Source organism: Rattus norvegicus, chromosome 10 (genome assembly GCF_036323735.1).
Source record: "Rattus norvegicus strain BN/NHsdMcwi chromosome 10, GRCr8, whole genome shotgun sequence".
In the NCBI taxonomy this organism is placed as follows: Eukaryota; Metazoa; Chordata; class Mammalia; order Rodentia; family Muridae; genus Rattus; species Rattus norvegicus.
Genome location: NC_086028.1, coordinates 102,470,970 through 102,494,490, shown reverse-complemented (window position 1 = coordinate 102,494,490; position 23,521 = coordinate 102,470,970). Strand labels below are relative to the sequence as shown.

General features: G+C 48.5%; 1 protein-coding gene across 1 annotated transcript; it reads left to right on the top strand.

Moving 5' to 3' along the window:
- Positions 1-12,614: 12,614 nt before the first annotated feature.
- St6galnac1 (ST6 N-acetylgalactosaminide alpha-2,6-sialyltransferase 1) lies at positions 12,615-23,010 on the top strand. Its single transcript, NM_001105859.1, has 9 exons — positions 12,615-12,828; positions 18,648-19,149; positions 19,841-20,009; positions 20,102-20,273; positions 20,875-21,013; positions 21,345-21,448; positions 21,645-21,734; positions 21,820-21,919; positions 22,069-23,010. Exons 1-9 carry the CDS (start codon positions 12,713-12,715, stop codon positions 22,237-22,239), a joined length of 1,563 nt encoding a protein of 520 aa, NP_001099329.1. The 5' UTR covers positions 12,615-12,712; the 3' UTR covers positions 22,240-23,010.
- The last annotated feature ends 511 nt before the right edge of the window (positions 23,011-23,521 follow it).

Here is a 23,521-nt window from a genome sequence, read left to right as displayed (position 1 = left end):
GAAAGCCTCCTTGCTCTCTGCTGGAACATGGTGCCCCGTGGTCAGCTGTATGCCTCTTGCTTTAGATTCCCAGGAGCTGTTTCTCCGAATTGCTCCCTTCCCTGCCTCCTAACATTGGAAAAGGTGTTCAGAGATGAGACCTGCCCCCTGGCAGCCATGTTGCGGGCTGAGAGGAGACAGGAAGCTGGATGGTGCCCACGGAAGCCCTAGGCCTGGATGCTCTTCATGACTCAGTTTTTAATTTTTTTTAAGATTTATTTTATGTATTTTATTTATTTTATGTGAGTAGACTGTAGCTGTCTTCAGACACACCAGAAGAGGGCATCAGACCCCATTACAGATGGTTGTGAGCCACCGTGTGGGTGCTGGGATTTGAACTCAGCACCTCTGGAAGAACAGTCAGTGCTCTAACCACTGAGCCATCTCTCCAGCCCAGTGACTCAGTTTTTAATGACACTAACACCAAGGTGAACCCAGGGGGCTTGTGGGTCTCACCCACTTGAACGTCTCTGGACATGGCTCACTCAACATGGCTTTGCCATTTGTCCTTTATTTAAAAAAAACTAATCTTTCCTACCCATGTTTTTACGTATATGTGTGCATATGTATATGTATGTGCATGTGTGTGCATGGATGTGTGCATGTGTGTGTGTGGCGACCAAAGCTTGACTTTGGACATATTCCTCAATCATGCCTACTTGATTTTTCTTTAAAGATTTATTTTATTTCTCTCCTGCCCCAGCTGCCCCCCCCCGTGTGTGTGTGTGTGTGTGTGTGTGTGTGTGTGTGTGTGTGTGTGTGTGTGGGTGTGGGTGTACACCCTCACCTCAGAGACCAGAAGAAGATGTCATATCCCCTGGAGGCAGAGTAACAAACAGATGATTGTGAGCTGCCCTGTGCGGCTGCTGAGAACCAAACTCAGGTCCTGTGGAAGAACAGAAAACCCTCTCAATCACTAAGTGATCGATCTCTTTAGCCCCCATTAACAATGTTTTTTTGTTTTTGTTTTTGTTTTTGAGACAGGGCCTCTCCCTAACCTGAAGCCAGTCTGTATGGCCAGGCTAGCTGACTAGCAAGCCTAGGCGTCCTCCTGTCTCAACTCCCTAGCATGTAATCACGACTCGGGGCACTTGACTGACCGAGCCATTTCTCTAGCCCTAAGCCATGCTTTTTTTTTTTTTTAAAGCTTTATTTATTTTATGAGTACATGTAGCTGTCGTCAGACACACCAGAAGAGGGCATCAGATCGCCATTACAGATGGTTGTGAGCCACCATGTGGTTGCTGGGAATTGAACTCAGGACCTCTGGAAGAGCAGTCAGTGCTCTTAACCGCTGAGCCATCTCTCCAGCCCCCTAAGCCACGCTTTTAAATGACAGCGCGTATTTTGCTTTAGATATTGCATTCACCTGCCTTTCTTATCTAGTGTTTTGATTTAGTATCGACACTCGTAACACCAGCAGAGAGTTACGGCATCGACAAGATGTCCAGGAAGGATTAAGTGTTATAAGAAGGGGGGGACTGGGCCAAACACCTTGGATTATAGTCATGCAATAAATACACAGAGGGACAAAGGCTTCTTTCTGTCCAGGCGGCCCAGCAAGGCTGCTCAGCTCTGGAAGTTACTATTCTTGGACACAGGCTTCCTGCCTGGATGGAGGAGGCTCACAGGGTCAGTGAATCGCAGGAATAGCTGCGCTCTCTCTCTCTCTCTCTCTCTCTCTCTCTCTCTCTCTCTCTCTCTCTCTCGTGTGTGTGTGTGTGTGTGTGTGTGTGTGTGTGTGTGTGTGTGTGTGTGTGTCTGTCCCTTTCTCTTATTTTTGTGAATGTTTTAAATACAACCAACATCCTTAGAGATACACAAACTTGGATTCCTACCACTGTACCATCTCTAGGGTCACAAAGTCTCTGGGGACTGGTACACAGATACAAATAAAGGTCCAGAAAAAGTGTTCCTCCCCTTGCAGGGCTCAGGACACCACACTGGTGCTCTGGAACATTTAGCTTCTAAGTTTTCATTTCTTTTGTTTTTGTTTGTTTGTTTGTTTCATTTTGAAACATGGTTTCCTCTTCAGAGCCCTGGCAGTCCTGGAACTCACTCTTTGGGCCATGCTGCCCTCGGAACTAAAAGTTCCAGCTGCCTCTGCTTCCGGAGTGTTGGGATCAAAGGTGTGCCACCACCACCACCCAGCTATTTTTAGGTTTGTTTTGTTTTGTTGTATTTTTTAAACAGGGTTTTCGTTATGGATGACCATGAACTCACCATGTAGGTGATGGTGACCTTGAATTTTTGATCTTCCAGCTTCTGCCTCCCAAAAGCTGGAGTACAGTCAAGCACTACCATGCCTGATTTCTAAAGTATAAGACCTCAAATGCATGCTGGGAAAGTACTCTACTGACCCAGCCACAGCTTCAGTTCAGCTTCTACATTCCCCAGACAGTGGGTAGCAGGTTCGCTGCAGGGCTGCCAGAGGCAAAGGTTACAGAATAAAAGGTGGTGTCTGAGCGGGACAAGCAGGGAAAGCAATAGAATCGAGTGGAACAAGAATCTAAGCGTGGTTATCTTGTCGTTTCTGTTTGTTTTATTTATTGTGAGTTTTTTGGTGTTGCTTCTGTTGTTTTAATTAATCTTGTGTGTGTGTGTGTGTGTGAGAGAGAGTGTGTGCTGAGTGTGTGTGTGTGAGAGAGAGTGTGTATGTGCTGAGTGTGCTGTGTGTGTGCTGTGTGTGAGTATGTGTGTCTGTGTGAGTGTGTATGTGTGTGTGAATGTGTGTGTGTGTGCGTGTGTGTATGTGAGTATGCGTGTGCATGCATGTGCATGTGTGTGTAAGTTAGAAAAAGACTTTCAGGAGTTAGTTTTCTCCCTCTTCCATGAAGGTCCCAGGGATCAAATTCAAGCCTTCGAGCTTGTGAGAAGGCACCTTTACCCAGTGAGACATCTCCCCAGCCCTATAGTGTTTCCTTTGAGATAGCTCAGCTCACCGGTGAGGGACTCGTGAGCAGTCCTGACGGCACCTTTGGCCTTTTCCCTTGCTAAACGTCAGATCACATTCCTAAAGCCCTCCAAGGTCCAGTCCCTTATTCGGCCACTTGGTTATGCCTGACAAAAACTTCGTTCCAGCGATCAGAATTCATAATTCAGCATCACTGGCTACACGGTCCAATCAGGACTCACCAACTCATCCTAACACAGACTTACCCTTGTTTCTCTTGAAAAGCCCACTCTTGCAGACACACCTGCCTTTGTCCCATCCAGAGGTAGACCCCCAGTGCTTGTCCCTCCGGGGTAGTAAATCTCCTTTGTGCTGAGGACCTCGTGTCTGGGTGTGTTCTGTGCCAACTCCTGGGCCCCTTCCCGCCTTACAATGGGGAGATTTAACGCGGAGTAGTCTCCTCTGTTCCATAACCACCCTCCCATTCCCTCAGTCCCTTGACAGCGTCTGGCTAACTCCTCACTTTAGGCTGGTGATGGTTTGGCCAAGCAGTGGCACTGTTAAAAGGTGTGGCCTTGTTGGAGTAGGTGTGTCTCCGTGGGCTTGGGCTTTAAGACCCTCATCCTAGCTGCCTGGAAGCCAGTCTTCACCCAGCTGCCTTTGGAACAAGAGGTGGACCTCTCAGCAACTCCAGCCTCACATCTACCTGGACCTGCTCCCACCTTGACAATAGTGGTCTGAACTTCGGAACCTCTAAGTCAATTCCAATTAAATGTTGTTCTTATAAGAGCTGCAGAAAAACCCTAACTATGACAGCTGAGAAGTGTCAGATCCACCGTGCTTTAAACCCACTATCTGAATCGGCCACCTCCACCTCCTTCCGGGAGCACAAGCTGGAACGCATGCGCCCTGGCCACTGAGTGAAGCCGTGGCAGTGAGGCTGCATAGTCTAGGTCTGAAATGCTTTTCTCTCTCTTACTAGGGCTAGCTCCTAGCTGCGCTGGTGCAGACACTGAAATGGAAATGATTAGTTCAGGCCAGACGGGATAGACCCAAAGGGGAGAACCCAGATCCGGTCGGGTTCCATCTCTTGCTGTTGGTCTCTGTTGTGCAACTTTGCCCCGAGAGATGTAACAAACGTCTGCTCGCTGCTGGCGCCTGAAGGAAAAGATCCAGCCCGAGGATAGTTTGGCAAACCAGTGGATTTAGTGGAATGAATTCCTGCTGCACGGATAAGTTGTTGCTCCAGGGGCACGGGTGACGGGTTGATTAGGGCGTAGATGGCGCACGAGTGACTCAGGCATCTCTACCCCAGTCTCATCTTCCCAGAAGTTCCTCCCACTTCGGTAATGTCAGGAAGGGCTCTGTCAATCTTTTAAGTTTCCCGATCGTAGGGTGACTGCTACCCAAGATATATGGCATTCCTTTGGCTGTCAAACATCCAGGCCTCCGCCTCCGCGGCCAACACCACCTCCCAAGGATCGGGAAGACTCGTAGAGAGCAGCAGTCACTTCTTGCTTGATTCCCGCTGTTAGTCTGCACTGCTCCAGCTGTAGCAAGTGCTGTCTGTCTCACAACTCTTCACAACTCTTCACAGTTCTGAATAAAACGCCTAAAGGGGGGGTTGGGGATTTAGCTCAGTGGTAGAGCGCTTGCCTAGCAAGCGCAAGGCCCTGGGTTCGGTCCCCAGCTCCGGAAAAAAAAAAAAAAAAAAAAAAAAAGGGACCCGAGTGGTCACTATGCTTCTTTTCTAGACCTGTTTGCCCGAATGGGGTTTTTTGTTTTGTTTTGTTTCGTTTTTTTACAGTGGCAAAAAAGGAGAAAGTAACGTAAACTGTCAAAGTGACACAGTTCACCTGGAAAGAGCATCTCAACAGAGGACCGCTGGAAATCCACCCACTGTGGGCAGCGCCATTCTCTAGGCAGAGAGTCCTGGGCTATTTGAGAAGATACAGGTAATCGTGCATTTGTTCTCCCTCCATTCTTGACTGTGGATGTGACCAGCTACCTCAAGCTCCTGCCTTGATTTCCCCTCCATGATAGACTGTGAGCTGGAACCTTGAACAAAATAAACATTTTCAAAAATATTTATTTATTTATTTATTAAAACATAGTCCTTCTCCTTTTTAAAATATTTATTTTATTTTATGTATATGAGTACACTTATTGTCTTCACGCACACTAGAAGAGGGCAACAGATCTTATTATAGATGGTTGTGAGCCACCATGTAGTTGCTAGGAATTGAGCTCAGGACCTCTGGAAGAGCAGTCAGTGCTCTTAACCGCTGAGCCATCTCTCCAGCCCCGTTTCTGTTTTCTGTAAAACTTGCATTTGACCGGGTCTTGACCCATTTTCTGAAATTTGATATGCTACACACCCTAGGCCTTGACTGACCTTCACCCTGATAATATGGTCTGCCAAGTAATTTTGAAATGTTCTATCGCTCCCCCGCCTTTTGGCTAACAGCGAATGAAATGTTCTACCAAGTTCCTACATGTCCAGAAATCCTTGGAAAACCCCAGTCTTGCAATATTTGGGGCTATATAAATCTTAGTCTTTTCTATGTCTAATGCCACTTTCTCAGACCCTGCTTTAAGCAGATAACCCTGTCTGTCAGAAAACAGAGTTTGCCTGATTTGACCAAAGAATTTGAGTAATGGTCTGCGGTGGTTTCAATATGCTTGACTCAGGGACTGGCACTATCGGGAGATATGGCCTTGTTGGAGTTGGGTATTTGGAGGAAGTGTATAGGCAAACGCCACCACTCCACCCCCATCTTCTCCCTTCTAGCAACTATCCTGGTCGGAAAAGGGCCTGGCTGCTCATGTGATGAGCTGTGCCTTTCTGGAAGGGCAAGATTTCCTCCCATCTTTGGGCTCTCTCAGAGCGCACATGAGATTCACTAAGCAAATTGGTTTTCTCTCTCTTCCTCCTCTGTGGAGAGGTTTTCTGGGTCAGGAGGAAATTTTAATTCCCAAGTTCCCTCCCACAACCTGTCTGGGTCAGACATGCTGGCTTCTTGTTAATCTCCAAAGCAGGAAGCCAGTTCCTGATGCTCCTGGTTCCTTCTGCTTCCACCCAATGGCGTTTCCTTCTCTACCTGGTCTCCTCTGCATAGCCCTTCCTCAACCTCTTGCTTCTAAACCCCAAAGCACGATTTATATGGTTGATTCACTCTTTTGTCTCTGGTCTAGAAGTCTTGATAAGGAAGGACCTGGTTGTGTGTCTATGGCACCCCTGGGAACTGCGGTCGGGGAATTAAATTAACTCTCCAGCCAGCTCCGAGAACCCCCTCCATGAGGGCGTCTCTGACAAAGCAGCTGTCAGCACTGAGCCTTGTCAACTGTGGGACTCTGTGACTCCAGTGATCTCTTCCAGACCCTCTCTGGCATGGGGGAGATCTGAACCAGATGGGGCCAGGACTGACTCCTGACTGAATCTCAACCTCTAGGTGTTGGGGGTCGATGGATCCGTGTTATTCCACAGGCTGGGATGGGAACTCGGGATGAAGTGTCTGTCTGTGGCTGGGCTGAGCTCATTAGATGCCCCTTCTGTGTGGCTCTAGGGGCTCTGTATGTTCCCTGTGTATATTTACACACCAATTCATAGAGCTCCTCTAGAAACCTAACCTGTATGTTTCTCTTAATAAATACAGAATCTGCTCACAAGCAGAAAGCTTAGCTTGTACGGGTTTGTTGTTTAGTATTTTTGCTTGATTAATCTCGTCTTGTTTGTTTTTTGTTCTGTTTTGTTTTGTTTTGTTTTGCTTTGTTTTGTTTTTATTTGTATGTGGGTACACTGCTGCTGTCCTCACACACACCAGAAGAGGGCATCGGAGCCCATCACAGATGGTTGTGAGCCACCATGTGGTTGCTGGGATTTGAACTCAGGACCTCTGGCGCTCTAACCACTGAGCCGTCTCTCCAGCCCGCTTTGCTTTGTTTTTAAGACAGAGTCTCTCTGTGTAATCTCGGCAAGCCTGGAACTCCCAAAGTAGACCAGGCTGGCTTGAAAATTACGGAGATCCCCTGTCTCTGCCTCCCAAGTCTTGGGATGAAGGGCGCGCATCACTATGTGTTTGCCTGTTTGTTTTGATTTTTGAGATTTTTCTTATGGGGCTGGAGATAAGGCTGAGTGAGTAGTTAAGAGCACTTGTTGTAGCACAAGGACCAGGGTTTGATTCCCATCACCTACAAGGCTGCTCAGGCCCTAGTTCCAGGGGCTCTGACACTCTTTTCTGATCCTCAAGGGTACCACGCATGAACATGGAGGCCAGACAGATTCAAAACAAAACATCGGGGTTGGGGATTTAGCACAGTGGTAGAGCGCTTGCCTAGGAAGCGCAAGGCCCTGGGTTCGGTCCCCAGCTCCGGAAAAAACCAAACAAAACAAAAAAACATCATTCATACACCTAAAATAATTATTTTTTTCCCTTGACTTTGTGTTTCTTCTTCTTTCACTTTTTTTCTTTTTGAGGTTATAATAGATTTACATCATAGAAGTAACTGAGTTGAGGAGACCCCATTCCGAATGTGGGCGTCAGTATTTTGTGGGCGGGGCTCTGGACTGAAGGAAAAGGAGAGAAGCTGCGGAGCGCTGCCGCTGCCACGCAGGAACCCATTCATCCCTTCTGCTCTTGACTCTGGGGGAGGAACCTAGCCTAGGATGCGCGAGATGGTGTCCCAAAATAAAACAAAACAAGAGCTTATAACACAAAAGAGCTCATAACCCAAAGGATCCCAAATCTAAAGGGGGACTTGCAAGTACCAGATACGCACGCGGTGCTGCGATGGCAAACGGGACTCCATTTTGTGGCAGGTCTCCGTCTTAATACCTAATAACTGCTTGTCCCAGGTTTGAATTCCTGGAAGACAAGTTCCCATTTGGGTTGTCATGTCAAGGATAGGACTAGCCGCTTTATGATTTCTGTAACTCACTTACACAGACACTCAAGGGTTTTTTTTGGGGGGGGGGTCACTCTAACCACTTAATCTTGGCAAAATAAAAGAGTTCTTGGCTTGTGCAAAAATTCAAGGTGCCTTTCATAGTTTTAGCCTTTTAAAAAACACCTTCCTAAAACACCCTCTGGGCAGCACACCTTCAACTCGGCTTTAAGGCTGCTGAGATTAGAAGCTTAAATAAATCCATCCAACTATAATTTGAATTGAGTCTGTGGTCATCCTACCTCACCGGTCTTGAACTCCGTAACATTTCACAGACTTAAGTGCAGGCAAGACCCTCTTATGCATAAAAATCAAAGTAAATAAATCTTTTAAAAAATGAATTCCAGTCTGGGGCTGGGGAGATGCTCAGTTGGTAACGTGCTTTCCTTGTAAGAACAAAGATCTGAATTCAACTCCCTGAACTCATGAAAACCTGGGTAAGGTGCTGTTGCAACGGCTCAAGTTATGTTTTCAGTTTAAATTACTGTGCTTAAGAGATTTATAAGACAAAAATTGCCTCTGATTGGAAGCCCCACTTGCCCAAGGACAGGTAGCGCCCTGGAATGCTCAGGGCTTTTGTTTGTGTAAGATAAGCCTTGTGTTTTCACTTCTGTAAACAAGCTTGATTGCCCCAACGATACAGGATACGGAATGTGCCCGTTCAGGTGTTGTAAGTGGGTGGTAGGATGGCAGGATGTCGGGATGTATGCTCCCCCCCCCCCCCATTGAACGAAGGAGGGAAGTATGTAGCCTTGTGGGGGTTTGCTTTTTGAGACCTCTGACTAATGTAATTTGGTGCCGCACTCTGGGAATCCCAGTTGTGAACCAGGCACCAACAGTTCACCGTCCTGGCCAGTATTTAATAAAGCTTTCTTTGAATTTGGCTCAAAAACTGCAGTAGTGATCTTGTCTCCCCTAGCAGGATTAAAAGTGCATGCTTGTAATTCCTGGGGAGGGGAATGGGTGGATTGCTAGGGTCCTCTGGCCAGCCAGCCTGATCTGCGATCTCCAGGTTCAGTGGGAGACCCGGTCTCGGTCTCGAAAAATAAGGTCACACGGTGAGCTGGGGACATGACTCAGTGGGTAAAGTGCTTGCTATGCAAACTCAGCAGCCTGACTTGGGACCCCAGAACCCATGGGCCCGGTGTCCTGGTACACCCCTACGGGAAGATGGAATTCAGAAACACGTGGGCCAGTCTGGCTTACACAGTGGCGAGGAGACTGTGTTTCAGACAAGGTAAAGGCGAAGACTGACATTCAGAGCTTGTCCTGTGACATCCTCAGGCGTGTGCATGCCCACACACGTAAACACACCAACACATGCCCTCACATATCACATGCCGATAATTTATTTTTTTCATCTTTATTAACTTGGGTATTTCTTATTTACATTTCAATTGTTATTCCCTTTCCTGGTTTCCAGGCCAACATCCCGCTAACCCCTCCTCTTCCCCTTCTCTCTGGGTGATCCCCTTCCCATCCTCCCCCCCCACAATAATTTCTTTCTTTTTTTTTTAAAGATTTATTCATTTATTATATATAAGTACACTGTAGCTGTCTTCAGATACACCAGAAGAGGGCATCGGATCTCATTATAGATGGTTGTGAGCCACCATGTGGTTGCTGGGAATTGAACTCAGGACCTCTGGAAGAGCAGCCGGTGCTCTTAACCACTGAGCCATCTCTCCAGCCCCCACAATAATTTCTTAAAAGGTAGAGAGGCATCAAGGAGGACACCTGACATTGGTCGACCTCTGCCCTCTGCCTATGCTCAAGTGCACCCTCCCCCAACACATACACACATACTCAGACACACACACACTTACACACATGACACACATACTCTCTTATACACCACACACAACACACTCATACACACACACACACACACACACACACACACACACGATTCCAGTGTCAGAGGGAGTTCAAGGCTTGCTCACTCTAGAAAACTGTGCAAACACAGGCTGCTTGCTGAGAACAGCCCTCCGGATTGGCTGGTTTTACCTTGCAACCCCTTCAAGGAATTTTACCATCAAAATATTAGGTAGTGGATAGAGACATAAAATAATTCTCCCCTCTCTGATTTCCCTTCTTCTCTGAAAAAAAAAAACCAGTTTTGCCCCAACATGTATAATCATTTTTGCTTCAGAATAGGGAATTAATGTAAGTTTCTGCTCGCCTCTCTTGAACTGGCTGTTTCCAGTGCCTGGTTCTGTCTGGAGCAGAATGAACTGTTACCAGATTCTCATGTCTCACAACTGTAAGTGTGTGACACACCTTTTATGTATCAGTGTCTTGCCACCTTCAGTGACTCGGCACCTGTGGCTGCATCATCGACAGTCGACAAATGCCACGTTTCCAACTGTCATCACAGTTATAAATTCTCTCTATGCACGTGAGCTGTACATTATAAAACCTGCACGTTCACAGCCTGCCCCCTTTCTATCCCTGCTCAGAGGCAGCCTTTTGCATGCCACCCCCACCCCGATAAGTCTCTTCCATGTATGACTTCGTGGCATTCCTTGTGTTAGCATCCAGCTCTTGGACCCAGCAATGAGACGTGTCATCTCTAGGAGTCAGCGCCGCTCCTGTGTCTGTCACCATGGGATATTCTAACACCGAGGCGGCCCTTCGGTCGCCACGAAACCACTTACAGCTTCTGTGTGTGTGCATGCATGTTCGTATGTGTATGTGTGTGTGTGTGTGTGTGTGTGTGTGTGTGCGCGCGCGCGCACGCACGCGCACAGTGTGACCATATGCAGGTGGAGACTAAAAACAACTTTGTCATTCCTATGAGCCGTCCCCTTTTGTTGAGACAGGAACTCTCACTGCTGGGTACCCACCGTAAAACCTGAGAACTGTAAGGAGAGACCAAATCCACTATTGTCCAATTAAAGCAAACTGTATTTTGTGGGGCACCTGAGACTGGTCAGCCAGCTCTCTCGCCCTAAGTCGGGATTCGTAGAAGCAGCCCCTGCTGGCCTTTTGAAGTCCCTTATATGGTCGAGATAAGGTATTCACAGGGGAGAATGGGCTGTTATACACTGTTAGGTATCCACAAGGGAGAGTTATACATTGTTAGGCATATACACCGTGTGGATGGGGTCTCAAACAGTTTACATCAGATCTAAGGAACAGGGTCTTCTTAATAACAAACAGAACCCTTAACCTGCAAGGCATACCGTTTCTGTTTTGATCTCCCTCCACCAAGTAGCCTTTGCAGGCCAGAGATCTGCCTGCCTCCCACTCCCCATTGCTAGAATTCTTAGCATGCACCACGCTCTGCTGCTACATTTTAATTTGACTTTATTATTATTGGGGCTGAGGCACTGTGTCAGAGGACAGTCCCAGGGAGCTGGTTTTCTCCTTCTGCCTGTATGTGGATTTTGGGGATCACCAGGGTTGAACAGCAAGGACCTTAGCCTGCTGAACCAGATTTACTGCACCTGGTGCTTTCCCTGCTCCCTGCCCCCTGTTTTCTTTCATGTGGCTTTTGAGGATTGAACCAATTAGGCCTTCATCCTTGCAAAACGCTTTACCCTGGGCATCGCCCAAGTCCCAAGGGTGACGAGTAGTCACGAGCCTATTCAGAAAGTGCGTCTAGAGTTGTTGCCTAGAGATAGGCAGAAGACAGAAAGACAGTGGGACGGACACAGGGCATGAGAACCCCTCGAAAGGAATGTGTGCTCTTGTTCTGGTGCCAGGAGCTGCAGTAGGCACTACGGGGTTTAAACCTAGCCTTGTCCTGCAAGCCCAGGCTCCTGCTTTCACTCCTTCATCCCTAGGAGGGCGGCTGAGGCACATACTGGTGCGTGCTGTGGACGAAAGCCAAGGGCTTTGGGGGACAGAAACAGAAGCAGTGAGATTTGAGCAATGAACCCAGCCCTTCACCATCAGAAGCTCACCTTCCAAGTGATACCTGTGGTATCGAGAGTGCTTGTCCCGAACAGCATCCCAGAAGCCAGAAGACCCTTTAACCAGTAATCCACAATACTTCTGTTTCCTGAAAGTCTGAATTTATTGCTTCACACCATATTGTTTTACCCAAAAGTTATGTTGTGTGTGTGTGTGTATATGCATGTGTGTATGTGCATGTGCGTTGCATGTGTGTATGTACATGTACGTGTGTGTATGTGTGTGTATGCATGTACGTGTGTGCCTGTGCATGTGTATGTGTGTGTGTGTGTGTATCAGTGCACGAATGTGCATGGGTGCACAGAGGTCAGAGGAGGGCAGCAGATCCCCTGGAGCTGGAGTTAGAGATGGTTGTGGATGCTGGGAACTGAACCTAACTCCTCTGTACTAGCAGCTCACCCACAGAGCCTTCTCCCCGGCTCTCTATAGGAGCCTTTTTGTAAAGCCTTTAATGGTCCCTGGATGTGAGCAAGTCTTCCTGGCGACACTCCAGCCCCAACCTCAGAGAGGCGGCTAACACCCGAAATAGTGACCAGGCAGGGTTCCTCCCTTGAGCACCCGAGCGCACCGAATGCCTCTGCTTCTCCCACTTACGGATAAGGCTGGGAGAGGAAATGACCAGATAAAAAAAAATTGAGGTTTTTTTATGACAGATACATGGTCTCATATAGTTTCCGGAGTTTGGATTCAGAGACAAAAACAAACAAACCTTGTTTGAATAAGAGTTTCTCTCCTTCATCATGTCAGCTTAAACCAGTACTCCACCCCTCATTTACATGTTGTGCTCTCCAGACCCAAAGAGCAGCTCAGCGACATGATAAAGGTCAGGGCTCCCTCACTCTCATCTGGACAAGGAGGTGACCTGCTACCTCAGGAGGCTCGCTCATCACACGTGCGTTTGGGGGCCAGCCGCCCACCATGGAGAACCGTTGTAGAGGGCTTTCCCAGGGGCAAACTTTCCTGCTTCTGACTGGGTTGATGTTGCTCTTTATCCTGCCCTCCGTTGTCAAGGAGCCAAGCACAAGGGTTTCCAGGTAAGAAAATGCCAATCCTGTCATCCCCAGAAAGAGCATCTGAGGGGAGGCCTGGGGAACTCTGAGCCACCCATGGGTTCCAGGGGTGTTAAGGTCAGGAGTCTCGTAAAGAACCAGGAAGGAATTGGTGGTGTTGACCAAGGTGCCTAGGATACCAGGAGGCTTGTGTGAAAAGGCAAGGATGAGCTGGGACTCGTGGACGGAGTCTGCAGAGGGCAGGCTGACACTGTTACCCCCACGGGCTGCTAAAGTACTAGGGCAGCTGAAGTGCTGGCTTTTACATGCCACTCCCCTAGACCCAAAGCCCAGACCTAGGCTGTGGATTTCCCATGACTCAGAAGCATTCTCACCCTGAAAAGTGAGTCAGGAAAGTCAGGACTGCCCACGGGTGGGGGTGAAGGGGAGCCTCCAAATCTGTGCTCCAAGAGAGATCTCCACAAGAACCTCTAGACCACTTAGCACATCTCCAGCAGCGACACCTTTTTCCTGACAGACTCGATGAAAATGCGTCTCTCTTTTTGTTTTACTGCCCTTGATATTTGAAAACGACACATTCATTCTCTAACAAGATGGCGGGGCGGGGGGGGGGGGGTAGTACAGAGAAGTCCAAGTAATTGCCCAGTGTGAATAAAGACTGATTCTGGTGTCACACCAGGATGGTGGCACATCTCGGCACTTCTGATGCAGAGGCAGGATGATCAGGGAACGAGTTTTTCTACATTGCAAGTTCAAGGCCAGCCTGAGCTCCGGGAGAGCCAGTTTTTAAAAAAAAAAAAAAAAATCAGAGTAGTGAAGCAGGAAGTGGGGTCTCCCTAACTCTGTTACTCCTTAAGACTTGGGTTGCACAGAATTCGCACTGCCACAGTAGCTGACCCTTCTGTGGTGTTTCTATGCACCGGGCCCTGTCCTAAAACCTTCAGGTCCAGGTTCTCACTCCTCGTTATGAGGAAGACAGATGGCTAAGGTGAGTCATTCAACAATAACTACACTGCCCTGCCTGTCACGGCAGATTTGTGTGCCTTTCCTTTAGGGTCATTAGATTGTGACTTCGGAGAAAGGTTGGTTCAACGCTCCCCCCAAATGTGCAAAACTTCCTATGTGTCTCCTGCTACTGTCTCGGTCCTTGGGTTCACTAAGCTTCAAGAGTTCATTTAGAAGGCATTTGATTTTGCTTGTGATATTTATTGTTAGCGTCCGATCATCCAAAACAACCCAAGAAGGCAAGGGAGTGCAGCAAAGCAAGATCTTTCTTTGAATTAGGCCAGAAACCGACCAGTCAGGGACAACAGCGCAGACTCAGGAGCTGACCGAGTATTCAAAGGTTATTTTAATACGTACTTAAGCAGGTGGCAAAGTGTATTGTATTCAGACCACTACCAATCAGTCAGGGCTGCAAGAGAGATGTAGGAACTGAACTGTGACCCCGAGTCAGAATGGTACAGTTTTTTTTTTTGTTTTTGTTTTTGTTTTTTTTTTTTTGGTTCTTTTTTTTTTTTTTTTTTCCGGAGCTGGGGACCGAACCCAGGGCCTTGCACTTCCTAGGCAAGCGCTCTACCACTGAGCTAAATCCCCAGCCCCGGAGTTTTTAAGCTCCAAAAACTACAAACACCTGTGCCAAGTTATCCCACCAATCAGGATTTAGGGATGGGGACTTCCTGTGGAGCATGTCTTTGTGCTTCACTTTTCCTGCTCCCCTGCTCCCATTCAACCCTGGAGGGGCAACCCGCCAAACATTCATATCTCAACTTGCCAACCAGGAAGTAAATTACCCAGTTACATGACTCTTTCTGCCAAGAAGGATGTCCGTTACCCAGTGAGGTCTTGGGGCTAAAACTTTATTTGACCCCTATTCAAAATGGAAGTTTCCCTCAAAACAGCTTCAGTTTGGATCCTTCTTACAGTAAGAAGTTGTGTTTGTGTCTGCTGGGACTCCTTTGAGACAAAGTGTCTCTGTGTAGCCCTGGCTGTCCTGGAATTTGCTATGTAGACCAGGCTAGCCTCAGACTCACAGAGATCCACCTGCCTCTGCCTCCCAAGTGCCAGGACCACAGGCGTGTGTGCCTGTGCCCAGCCCTCTGGACTATTTATTTGTGTTATTTGAGAGATCAGTTTTCAAGTATGCATTTCAGACATCAATGGCTGTCACAGTGTCAGAGCATCCCTAGAATCACATGGAGATGTGGGAAGGGGTTGGAGGGCTCCAGGGGTGCTAGAAAGTAGTAGGATTAGTCTGCAGAAGAATCACTCCAGCTCCCACAGTCAGTCAATGCCACACTCTGTTGAGTTAAGGGGTATGGCAAACAGCTTGGTACCCATTGTCGTCTAGATACTGCTAAAGGCTGAATGCAGCCGTCCATTGTGTAACACAAGGAAAGAAAACAGCTGTGCTCTGCTGTCCCAAGTCTCCATGGCCTGGGGAGCTGTGGGACAGGAGCTTAGCACCCCCTTCATCAGGAGTCAGGAACTGGAACACACACTCCCCGGTATGTGTTTGTGGACAATGATGTTATCAGAGCAGTGGGGGGATGGGGGGCAGGATCCTGAAAAGGATTCAGGAGTTCTGGAGAATGGAGGGATTTCCCTAGGAAAACCTCAGATATTGACTGTTAAGGCCATGTCAGCAAGAGCTGGGGCATCCAACAAGCTGACTGAACCACAGAGCAAGCAGGAGCCTCTCTGGCCACACCAGGTGGTAGAATATATAACCTGAAGAACGTTTGCAAAAGGAGAAAGTGTAGTTCAGTGGTAGAGAACTTGCCCAGCATCTATGAGGCCCTGGGTTTGATTCCAGCACTGGAAAAAGGAAGAAGGGAGTGGATGGATGACTGGATAAACAGACAGATAGATTTATAGATAGTTAGGTTGAAAAGTAGATTTATACATAGTTAAATTTATAGATATATAGATTTATAGATAAATAGGGTTAGAGATAGATTGATAGGTAGATTGATAGATATATTTACAGATAGGTAAGTTGGTCGATAAATAGATTTATAGATAGATTTACAGATTGTTAAGCTGATAGATAAAAATATTTATAGATAAATTGATTGATTTAGAGATAGTTAGGTTGATAGATACATAGATTTATAGATAAATAGGTTGATAGATAGATAGATAGATAGATAGATAGATAGATAGATAGATTGATAGTTGGGGGCTGGAGAGATGGCTCAGTGGTTAAGAGCTCTGACTGCTCTTCCAGAGGTCCTGAGTTCAATTCCCATCAACCACGTGGTGGCTCACAACCATCTGTAATGAGCTCTTGTGTGTCTGAAGATAGCTACAGTGTATTCATATACATTAAATAAATAAATAAATCTTAAAAAAAAGATAGTTGGGCAGGTAGACAGATTTATAGATAGATTTATAGAGTATTAGGATGATAAATAGATTTATAGTTAGGTTGATAGACTTATAGATAAATAGATTTGTAGATAGATGGATGGATGGCTGGCTGGATGGCTGGCTGGATAGATAGATGATAGACTGAACACAGGCAGAAACACAGTGTCTCACCATATGAACCAGGCTAGACTCACACTGCTGCTCCTGCCTTAGCCTCCCAGGTGCAGGGATTACAGGCATGCACTGCCACTCAAAACTAGAATGAGTTTCAATCAGCTCAAGTGACTGTAACACGAAGCCTGTTGAATACATTGCATATAATTAAGTTACAAAAGACTGACAGAGGGAGAAATTGCCATGGAGAGGTCTCTGGAAGAGAGAGAGTCTAGGAGGGCGCCGTGGAGGTACACACACAGACAGTATGCAGTTCGGTTGAGTGACCAGTAAATGGCCTGCAGCAGACGAGGAGTCTACAGAGAATGAGCTCACATAGAAAATCCCCCAGCCTTCCTCAATGGGGAAGTCACATCCCCACTATGGAGGGCTAGCCCAGGAGATAGGTGGGGTGGATGGTAGCAAAGGATTTTTAGAACAGAAAGGCAGCTTCAAGAAGGTAAGTGTTGGGGTTGGGGATTTAGCTCAGTGGTAGAGCGCTTGCCTAGCAAATGCAAGGCCCTGGGTTCAGTCCCCAGCTCCGGAAAAAAAAAAGAAGGCGAGGGTTTGACCCATCCAGTGAGGCAGTCCAGGGCAGGGGTGGAGAGATTGCCTAAGTAGTTAACTCGGGCAGGAAGTGCTGAGGGAGGAGGCTTCCGCCACTGAAGCCCAGGGAGGGACAAGAAAGAACTGAACTTCAGGAGATATTTTAAAGGAGTGGTGGGAGGAAGAGGGGGCACAAAGGTGACTACAGGTTTTACAGCTTGGAGGGGTCACCGTGCTGCTGCAGGGGCAGAAGAATGGAAGCAGTAAAAACCAGTAAAAACCAGATAGCAATAGACAAGTGGAGTGGATCAGCCATGACCTCCAGCACTGGCGTTGGTGGACCTTGAGTCTGAGGCTAGCCATCACCACATAGAACCCTGACTCAAACAGCAAGGCAAAGCTTTGAAGGGACTGGGGAGATGGCTCAGTCAATCTAGCACTTGTCACACAAGCACAAGGTTCTGAGTTCGATTCCCAGCATTCATGTAAAATCCAGGCATGGTGGGGAGTGCTCCAAATCTCAGTGCTTAGGAGGTAGAGACAGGTAGATCCTGGAGAGATGATGGCCATCCAAGCTTCCTTAGCAAGCTCTAATCGAACAAGAGATCTGTCTCAAAGATCAAAGAAGGTTTCTAAGGAAGACACCAGAGGCCAATCTCTTGTCTCCACATGCATGCACACACATGAACACATGCACACATGAGCACATATACACACATGAGCAAATACACACACATGAACACATGGACACACATGAGCATATGCACACATGAACACATACACACACGTGTATATGCACACAAATGGGCGCATGCACACACATGATGAGTACAAGAACACATGAACACATGCACACATGTGGACATATGCACACCCATGAGTACATGCACACACGTGCAGATGCACACACTCATACATATACACTGACACATACACAGGTAATTTAATAAAGTTTAAAATGCTGAAAGGGAGCTGTGAAAAGTTTACATTGCTTTATGAGGCTCATTGTGAAGGTGGCAACACCCTCTTTTATGATGACACGTCAATTCAGAACTGGGGTCACTCTGTGTGTGACTTTGATCTTTACAACGGTACAAGTCTGATGTTTGCACACTTTTTTAAAGATGATAGATATGAGGTCCATAAAGGTCAATGGTGGTCCTACCCAACCTGGAGGCTGCAAAACACAGAGGTTAAGGCCCTGGGTGCCATTTTTACTCCACTTCATTCTGAGCTCTCAAGAGATGCAAAGTCTAACCAAAGAGAGGACTCACTCAGGAATGTGAGACTCATGGGAGACTGAGCGGACCTAAGTCCAAGACTTGTTAGTTTTATTCTGTTTGTGTGTAAGACACAGGCAAATGATAAAGTTATTGGTGCACAAGCATGAGGATCTGAGTTCGAGCCTCACACCCACAGGCGCCAGCATGTAATACCGATGTTCAGAGGCAGAGGATCTGTGGGGTGCGGTCGGCCAACCACTCTACCCAAGTCAGTGAGAATCGGGTTCAGTGAGAAACTCTGTCTCATAAAATAATGTAGAAGGTGACGAAGGAAGACATGTGGGCGTGCAGGCGCAGGCGCAGGCACGGCTCTATTTGTGGTATGTTGTTGTTCACTCTGGGAGCTGAGGATTCAAACGCAAGAGCTCACGTTTGAAGAGTAAGTAAGAGCCCACGCTCTACAATCTGAGCAGTCTCCTCAGCCCGCTAGCGATGTGTGTGACGGTTTTATGGAACGTCCAGCCTTCATCACGTGTTCTCTGTGTCCAGGTACCAGTTTATAGAGGACAATGAATCAAGTCTGCAGGGGGTTCCACAAAAGCCTGCACCCCAAGGACCCATCGTGACCCTGACACCCACAGTTCACAACAAGAAGACAACCTCTGTCAGGACAAAGTGGGTGGAGCTGCAGAAACAGGACAGAGCGACAGCCCGAGGAGAGCGAGGAGAGGGGGTGGAGAAGAAGTTGCAAGCTATAAGGCTAGCACCAGAGAATCCTAAGGGCAAGGCAGAACCTGAGGTAAAGACGCCTGCTTCAAAACATCTGGACAAACTACCAAGAGCTACAGGAGCACTGTCAACAAGGAAGACACAAATGGCCACAGGAGCTGCCCCAGCCAAGAAGAAGGTGGTCCAGCCCACCCCAACCCCTGCCTCTTTCCCACACCTCACCACACAAAGACGCCAAAGGTTGAAGGCCTCCGACTTCAAGTCTGAGCCTCGGTGGGATTTTGAGGAGGAATATAGCTTGGATGGGGGCAGCCTACAGACGGTGAGTCTGATCCTTCGCCATGATTCTGCACTATGCAACCCAAGCAGCCATTTCTGCCCGTGCTCAGCCTGACACTTGCTATGGGCCCACACTTCCTTCTCCTAACAGCCAGAGTCAGGGAGGAGAAGGCAGGTCCAGATCAAGGTCTGGACAACTCAGAAAGCTGTGGCTGGGAAGGGATTTGTTTGGGAACCGTTGAAGAAGACGTGGGGCAGGCCGACATTCTGTGAGAAGAGAGTGTGGCCAGGTCTGGGGTTCAGTACACGGGACTAGCAGACGAGAAGGCACAGCCTAGTGCACAACTGTTCCCCTCCCAGGGGTTCTCGAGAAAAGCTGCAAACACTCAGCCCCACGTCACCTCCCTAGTCCTTCTCACCCCGCCGGGATGGAAATACTGAAAAGCTGCTTGTGTATACACGCAGAGCAGGGTCATTCCCCATCAGAACAGTGCACACACGTGTGGCCTTCAGAATTGTAAGGTGCTTAGGAGCTGAGAGGGCCCATTTTCTGGGACCAAGATGGACCCAGACATGGGGAGTTAGGAAGCCAGACCCTGGGGTCCACAGTGAAAGAGAGTGTAGGGAGCAAGAACTTTCAAACTGCACCCCCTAAGCCCAGCCTCTGTCTAGTGGAACCCACCCAGCCCCTAGCCACTCCATTGCCTGACCTTTAAATGTCTTCCTGCACATAGACCTGCCCTGGCTCTGTGAAGATCACGGCTTCCCATTCACCATGGCTACAAAATATCTTTCTGCCCAACATCACTCTGTTCCTGGACTCTGGGCGCTTCAACCAGAGCGAGTGGTACAGGCTAGAGCACTTCACTCCACCCTTCGGCTTCATGGAGCTCAATCAGTCCCGTGAGTCCTTTCTTCAGAGCAGAGGGTGGCTGGTTTCCTGCCTTGGGTCAGCCTCCTTCCAGGGCTCTGAATGGAGCCCCGCTCTGTTCCAGTGGTACAGAAGGTGGTGAGCCGCTTCCCTCCGGTACCCCAGCAGCAGCTCCTCCTTGCCAGCCTCCCCACTAGGAACTTGACGTGTATCACCTGTGCTGTAGTGGGCAACGGAGGCATCCTCAATAATTCACGTATGGGCCAGGAGATAGACAGCCATGACTACGTCTTCCGGTATGTTCTCCCTCCCTTGCTATGTTCTTCCTCCGTTGCCTGTAGATACAGGCTCTTCTGGGAGACCCAATAAGTGTCCTGTAGTGGTTCGAATAGGAATGGCCCGCATACACACATCTGGGTGAATGCTTGGCCCATGGGCGTGGCCCGATTAAGAGGTGTGGCCTTGTTGGAGTGGGCGTGGACTTCTTGGAGGAAGTGGGTCACTGTGGGGGTGGTCTTGGAGGTCTATGCTGAAGCTCCACTAAGTGTGGCATGTAGTCTCCTGCTGCTGCCTGTGGATTAAGATGTAGCACTCTCAGCCCCTTCTCCTGTACCATGCCTGCCTGCAATCCACCATGTTCCTCACCATGATGACGAGGGACTGAACCTCTGAAACTGTAAGCCAGCCCCAAGGAAATGTTTTCCTTTTTAAGGGTTGGCATTGTGGTCAGAGTGTCTCTTCACAGCTACAAATCCCTATGTAAGACGTGTCTCCATATCTTTATCTAGAAAATGAAGCGTGTCTACAACTCCTGCCTCCCTGCTTCACCTTTCTCACGGGACTCCACAAAAATGTCTCTCCTCCATTCACATCATCTGGTTTGATTTTTCTATACAGACTGAGTGGAGCCGTTATTAAAGGATATGAACAGGATGTGGGGACCCGGACATCCTTCTATGGCTTCACTGCCTTCTCCCTGGTCCAGTCTATCCTCAATTTGGGTCGTCAAGGTTTCCAGCATGTGCCTCTGGGGAAGGTGAGAAGTGAGGAATGGGCGTGGCCATAAAGTCCCTGGACAGGGGAGGCCACTGAGAGTGAATGGGCGTGGCCACACAGCCCGGAAGACAGAATAGGCATGGCTATACAATCCTTAGACAGGGTGGGCGTGGCTACATGGCTTCTGGACAGGGGAGATAGGTGTGCCTTGTGTGGATGGAACCTAGATCACCACAAGCTCTGTTCACATGAGGAGGACAAGAGCAGTGACAACAGCTACTAAGGCCATGGGATAGTTAGGGAACAGTCTCGAGTGAGAAGTGGGTTACCTTCAACTCAGGGTCCTCAAGGCAGTTCTCCTTGGTCTTCAGGATGTCCGATATCTACACTTCCTGGAAGGCACCCGGGACTATGAGTGGCTGGAAGCTATGTTCTTGAATCGGACCATGGCAAATACTAAACTTTACTGGTTCAGGTAACCACTTTCCCCTCCAGCCCCTGAAACAACCCGGCCAGACTGAGAAGTGGGTGAGTGATTTCAAAAAGGTTAGTCAGGTAGGACTGCCTCTGTGCCACGTGGTGATGGGAAAGCGGTCACACCATGACCATGACTTGGCCTCCAACGGCCCCAGAGAGAGAATGGGGCCTGAGTGATCCATCTCTGGCCGCAGGCATAGACCCCAGGAAGCCTTTAGAGAGGCCTTGGACTTGGATCGATACTTTCTGGTACACCCAGACTTTCTCCGTTACATGAAGAACAGGTAAGAGTAGGAAGCCCACAGGGGGGCCGGGTGCCTCTCATCCTGGCTGGCTCCTGACAGTTGGGAATCTGGCTACTTTGAACAGGTTTTTGAGGTCAAAGACCCTGGACACTGCCCACTGGAGACTATACCGCCCCACCACTGGTGCCCTCCTGCTGCTTACAGCCCTTCATCTCTGTGACAAGGTAAGGCTGTGAACCCCTGACAGGAATGGGAGTGAACATGTACACCACAGGGACCTGTGTTCAGAGCCCTTAGGCCAGGACCAGGATAAAGGGACAGTGCCTCAGGAGGCAGCCACTCCAGTCCCAGCTCCTCTTCCATTTTTCTGCAGGTGAGCGCCTATGGCTTCATCACCCAGGGCCACGAGCGCTTCTCTGATCACTACTATGATACATCGTGGAAACGGCTCATCTTTTACATAAACCATGACTTCGCGTTAGAGAGAACGGTCTGGAAGAGGCTGCATGATGAAGGCATCATCCAGCTGTACCAGCGCCCGTAGAGTGGCAAAGCAAAGAACTGACCAGGGCCTGGATCGAGGTTCCCCTCAATCACTTACAACAGGGGTGTAAGGGTTCCTCAAATGCTCCTTCCTGTCTCCCAGACTCAAACCTGCTCCATGCCCTTCCAGAGTCCCAAGGAACAGGTGTGCATGACAGAGGGTTTGGAGTCCTTTGGAAAATCACCACAGGCTCTGGGCATTTCCTGCTCAAACCGCAGCCTTAGAAACAGAGCCAAACCCCAAACAATTTAGTCCACCTTACTTTACTTTTCAAACACTGCCTTCAGAAATTTGGCCTCTGGAACGCAGAGTATCAGTAAAGCCCAAATCGAGGTGCTTATTAGTGGGTGGAAGGAAAACAAAGCGAGATAAAAACCAACTTCATTTAGATTTAGTGCCCAGTAGGGTACTATACTGCTTATGATTTGCTCAGACTGCAGTAGCGACTCCGGCCGGCAGGGGGCGGCAGCTGGGCGCTCGAGAGCAGATTGACTTTTGCTTTGCTGGAGCAGCGCTTCTGCAAGGTGGAGCCGGCCCAGCACTCAGGGTTCAGGGCTGAGCAGGATGAAGTCCAGGAGGACGCTGCAAGCTGAGCAGGACACGGATGGCTCAGGGGTTAAGAGCACATGCTGCTCTAGCAGAGGACCTGAGTTTGGATCCCAGTGGCTATGTTACACAACGCTCAACTGCCTGTACACAGGTGATGTCCTGGCTGGTTTTAGGTCAACTTGACATAGGATAGATATGAGACTTCAACTGAAAAAAATATGCCCTAAGATCGGGCTGCAGGCAAGCCTATAGGGCATTTCCTTAATTAGAGACTGATGGTGAAGTACCCCACCCACTGTGGGCGGAGCCATCCCTGGGCTGGTGGTCCTGGGTTCTATAAGAAAGCAGGCCTAGCAAGCCATGGGGAGCAAGCCAGTAAGTAACATCCCTCCACGGCCTCTGCATCAGCTCCTGCCTCCAAGTTCCTGCCCTGTGTGAGTTCCTGTCCTGACTTCCTCCAGTGATGAACTGGAAGTGTAAGCCCACCGATCCCTCGCATCCTAAGCTACTTTGGTCATGGTGTTTCATCACAGCGATAGTAACCCTGACTAAGACAGGTGATATCCATGGGCTGGAGGGACGGCTCAGCGGTTAAGAGCACTGGACGCTGTTCCAGAGGTCCTGGGTTTGATTCTCAGTCCACACTTGGAAGTTTAGAGACATTTATAACCCCAGATCCAGGGGATGCAATGCTACTTCTGGCCTCTAATCAAGTAAAGAATGTTTCTGCAAA